Source organism: Brachypodium distachyon, chromosome 3, assembly GCF_000005505.3.
Source record: "Brachypodium distachyon strain Bd21 chromosome 3, Brachypodium_distachyon_v3.0, whole genome shotgun sequence".
Taxonomy (NCBI): domain Eukaryota; kingdom Viridiplantae; phylum Streptophyta; class Magnoliopsida; order Poales; family Poaceae; genus Brachypodium; species Brachypodium distachyon.
In genome coordinates, this window is record NC_016133.3 from 32,125,751 (window position 1) to 32,130,736 (window position 4,986).

Below are 4,986 nucleotides of genomic sequence, written 5' to 3' on the forward strand. Positions count from 1 at the left end.
ATCTACCGAGGAGTCTAACGAACATGACAACTTCGATGTGTATCCTGAGGATGCTGCACCTAATCGCACTAACTTGATGGTGCAGCGTGTGCTAGAAGACCGCATAGAAGAACAAGGGCAGCGCTGGAATATATTTCAGACCCAATGCACATTCAAGAACACCACTTGCAAATTGATTATTGATGGTGGCAGCTACACCAATATTCTTAGCAAGAGTTTGGTGGATTCTCTCGTACATGGAAACACCCGCAGCCACATTGTGTTGAGTGGTTGTATAATTCAAGGAAGCTCAAGGTAACACATAAGGTGCGCCTCAAATTTTCAGTGGGTACTTATGAGGACACGGTAGTTTGCGATGTTTTGCCTATGGATTCATGTCATGTGCTGCTAGGCCGGCCATGGCAATTTGATAAGCGTACCACTCATGAGGGCAAATGCAATGCTTATTCCTTGTGGCATCAAAGGAAGCGTCATGTGCTGCAGCCTATACTTGACAAGGATATAAAGGTGGATGCGTCTATTGCGACGAAGAGTCCAACACGCAAAGTCGAAACCAAGGACCGTTTCCTCTCAAGTTTGGACCTTTTTGCATTGAAGTTCCTCCTAAAGATGAGGTTGTATCCCAATCTCAGAACACCACCAGTTTTGTTTCATTTTGGTCAAGGCATGCCCAAGCTAAATTAAAAAATAATTTACTTTGGTTTAGGGTTTGAGATTTTGAGTCTTTTTAGTTCCTGTTTTATTAAAGACTGAAGTGTTTTCTTTATTTTCGTTTGATGGTATTTGGGCCTGTCCAAAACCACTTTTAGTCCAGCCTTTTGGGCCTTAGTTGTGGCGTGGGGCCTGTCCCACCCAAGTTTCGTTAGAGTCATCTTATAAAGGGTTCATGCCAGCCGTCTTTGTAGCTCAGACCTAATTTTCGAGATAAAAAATAGACCAAAAAAGTCCCAATGTTTGGGGGCACATATCGTTGTTTTCGCTTGCTGATCTTGAAGGTCTGATGTTGTGCCATGCGGGGAAGTTGATTTTAATCAGTTCTAACGCGAGGAGTTGAAGGGATTTTGGTCTGAATTATTTCAGATTGATTTCTCTCTCGGTTGCTATTTTGCTCGTTCTTTCGATCGCCGTGAAAGAATATATATTGGTCCTAAAACCCTTTTGTATCACGTTGAGCCTTATCAGTATGGGTACAGGTAACGGGTAAGATCAAAAGGTGCGGGTAAGGGTATGGGAAGGCACCACCTGTGCCGGGTGCCATCCCTAACATATCACATATTTTTGCTTTCTAGATGCTGGACGGCTTGGATGCTAAGGTTTGTGTTTCTTTTGTTGATTCTCCTTCTCAGGGTGCTGGACGATTTGGATGCTTAAGCTGGTTCTTCGTTGATTCTTCCTTGCTTCGTATTGGTACATAGTCTTCTTATTTGTTGCTAAATCTATTTTTCGTTTATTTGCTTGAATGAACAAATATGGCTTGCAGGTTTGTGTTTTTTTTTTATGATTCTCTCATATTATGCTAAGGTTTGTGTTTTTTTTAGTTTCTCTCTCAGGCTGCTGGCGGACTTGGATGCTAAGGCTGGTGTTCTTGTTGATTCTTCCTCGCTGCTCATTGTTAAGTATTCATCTTATTTGTTACTAAATCTATTTTTTATTTATTTGCTTAAATGAACAAATACGGCTTGCAAGTTTGTGTACTTTGTTGATTCTCGCTTGCATTTCACCCCTGTGGCATGTGATTTAAAATTGATTAATTTGGTTTATCGCCGAAATGCAGCAAATCGTTGGTCTTGGTCTAGATCGGAAAATCTACATGCCTTGATTCTTCCCAATCGTGTTGTCTTTGTAAGATTTGCCGAGATGGATAGTGCAGAGATGATCAGCTTCTATTGTAACCGACATACGTCAATGTACATGCATCATCTTCATGGCTACTTATTAGTCGCAATACGAAATGTGCCAACACTACTTTCAACTATGTACTGCCCAATAAAGGACGTATTGCTCACATCGATATATACCCTTCAATATACATCCTTGCTATTGTACTTGGGATTTTCTCTATTAATTTTGCATATTGTTGAACATATATGTTGAGTTAATTTCATTCATATATGTGGAGCCATCTTCCCAGGAGACGGTGGAGATGCCTATATATCTGTTCTCGTGGCCATTCGCATGCCTGTTGTTTAAATTTCGGTGGTATATTTGCATACATTGATAGTTTTGTCATGGTTTGTGCATCTGCCAAGTCCAGTGTATGATTTATGTATGTTAGTTTTGTAAACTTGATTATTTCTTATAAATTTCCATCAATCTATGATTTTTATCAATGAATGCATTTCTTTGTAGTTTTTGGATTTACACTGGTAGTAGATCTTTCTAAAAAACATTCATGTCACTTGGGAAGATCATTTGATGATTCCATCTTCACAGATATACATCTGTGTGTCACACCATTTTAGCAATCAAATTTGCCTCTCTCTTTTTATGCACATTTTTAGCAGATATTTTTTTACTAAATGTGACGCAGCAACGTGCGGAGTATCATCTAGTTTATATATATTTAGAGAGAAGTATAGCTTTCAATTTTGGTTTCTGAAATATTCAGCCACATCTGAAAATCAGTGAATTTCAGTAATTTTGTTTTTCCTTTCAGCCAAATGATCGAAATTCTCAAATGAAATTTACTAAATGTCCATTCAAAGTTTGAATAATTTTATAAAAGATTTGAAATTTATTTTAACTTGTGTGTAGTACAGACATTTTCAAAATATTTTGACAGCAAGAGAATTATTTCGGCCTCCACTGGAAACGACTGATTTTTTTTTAAATTACAATGAAATTTCATTGAAAATGAGAACCATCAGACACCACAATAAGCTAGGAGACCACATTTTGTCATTTTCTATCGAGACGCGGCGCACAGCGGGAGGACGATGCCGCAGGAGGCGAAGACGGTCTTCCTGGCAGGTGGGCTGTTGATGCTGTAGCCTCTGGACGCCGTCAGGTACCCGAACAGGCAGAAGCATCCCTGCTGCGCCCGCAGGCTCGAGCAGCACGAGCCGACGGCGCCGCCCCGCCGGTGATGGCTGGCACACAGGCCGCCAACTTCCCCACGTCGACGCACGACTGCTCTGCCGCCGCCGCCGCCACCACCATCACTACTGCTAACATAGCGAACGCCGCCATCGCCACGGCCGCTCTAGCCGTAGCCATGATCGTCTAGCTTGGATCTCTAGTTCTCCAAACACAACTACGTTCTCAAGCGTGGCGCACTGGAAAGCTAAGCGCGCCGGTCGTATTTATAATTGTCCAGAATTATCAAGGAGCTTTTGTAAATCGTAAATCGTAATTGTGCCTAACAATCAATCTAGTGACATGCAAAAGTAATTATCATTGCTAGCTCTAGATAAGGGTTCAAAATCGTTCTCCTAAATTGGAGAGACATCTAATCTGTATAGGAGTAATTCATGAACAGTCCGTGTGACACAGTTCGCTGTTGGAAAACCATGTCAATGGTCATATATGCCGCGTTTTCCTTCATTCCCTTCCAGGCAGCGTAACTGTCTGTAGCTGATCTCATGTGACTCGTTCTCCTAGAATACGCGCTTCCATGCGCCAGGGAACGAAGATAAGAAGCTTGAGAATCATGATCATCACGGCTATGGATTCGACCAAATTAAGGTCGACGCTTCCTCCACGGCAGGTGTGGTGAACGATCGACTTCAGGTAGATGAACCAAATAATTGACTCAACCAGATTCTGTTTTGATCTTAAATGGCCTTAATTTCATTTGGCTCAGCCGTTGGCCATCGGCATCCAGCATAAATGAATGATTCCACGTACGTGAAGACGACCCGAAGCAGGGGCAATTGTAATAAACAGTGGCACACTGTGCCGGTGCCGGCCAGCTAATTATGCCATGGCTTGCCCAAACATTTGTTCATCTAACCGCGGGGTAATAAGGTGGCCATGTATTGACCTTGACCGAAATGCCCAATATTACTACTCGTAGTAACTACCTGTTCAATGTCGCTCTCCCTCGCACCAGCTAGCTAGCTAGCGCTCGTACACACCGTTATTAATTCGTCAGTCGTTTTAGAAAAAACCAAACAGTATATTTAGTGCCAGTGTGTAATATCGGAGACACGCAGATTAAAAACAAGATCGACGATCGACATGCATAGATCAAATTACTCACCGGTTACACACACACACACGAGAGATCGGTCGACATCCATCCATCGATCAAGTTACTCGCCAAATTACACACAAGAGAACACAAATACACACCGGAGCAGTACCATTTATTCATCGGGTTTGCTATATCTAAGCCTTTATTCATACACCATACAGAGGCTTGCATCTCTCGCGACGTGCGTATATATAGACGTCGTTCAGCAGCGGCCATGGAGGTAGCAGTAGCAGGCAGAGCAGAGGCCAGCTAGCTAAGCTAGGGGCAGCGCGGGAGTGCGACGCGGCAGGCGGCGATGGCCTTGCGGGCGGTCTGGCTTTTGATGTAGCTGGCGTAGGCCGGGTTGCGCGCGAACTCGCAGAAGCAGCCCTGCTGCGCGCGCAGGTTGGAGCAGCACGCCGCCGTCGGCGCCGCCCCGCCGATGATCGCCGGCGCGCACACGATCAGCTGCCCCGCGTTGCACTGAGCCGCCGTCGCCCCGCTCGCCAACGCCATCAGGACCGCCAACGCCAAAGCCATCGCAACTACGCACGTCGCCGCTGCCTTCGCCATGGTCGGCCTTAATTTCTCTACAACTTCTACTGGCGGTGTGGTGGTGGAAGAGGGAGATGATTGTGCGGTTGGTGGTACACGGGAACCGCGGACACGTCTGTCGCGTTATTTATAGGCGGCCGGGCCTTCGCAGGAGGATTACGCTTCCCGCGCTAGTACGCGTACTTTGGGGTATCACTTCTGTCACTCGGCAAATAAACCTCCGGTCAAACTTCCCAAACGTCCCTCAAATTTAAGAC

At 44.5% G+C, this 4,986-nt stretch overlaps 1 protein-coding gene and 1 pseudogene across 1 annotated transcript; both read right to left on the reverse strand.

Annotated features, from left to right (window-relative positions):
* Nucleotides 1-2,773: 2,773 nt before the first annotated feature.
* LOC104583678 lies at nt 2,774-3,714 on the reverse strand (annotated as a pseudogene).
* A 441-nt stretch (nt 3,715-4,155) lies between these two features.
* Nucleotides 4,156-4,843, reverse strand: LOC106866324 (non-specific lipid-transfer protein 2). The gene has a single exon (XM_014900285.2). It carries the CDS (start codon nt 4,745-4,747, stop codon nt 4,454-4,456), a length of 294 nt encoding a protein of 97 aa, XP_014755771.1. The 5' UTR covers nt 4,748-4,843; the 3' UTR covers nt 4,156-4,453.
* Nucleotides 4,844-4,986: the final 143 nt, after the last annotated feature.

Excerpts from the sequence above, each read along its gene's own strand:
- LOC106866324 (XM_014900285.2), bottom strand. The coding sequence starts at position 4,747 with ATGGCGAAGGCAGCGGCGACGTGCGTAGTTGCGATGGCTTTGGCGTTG.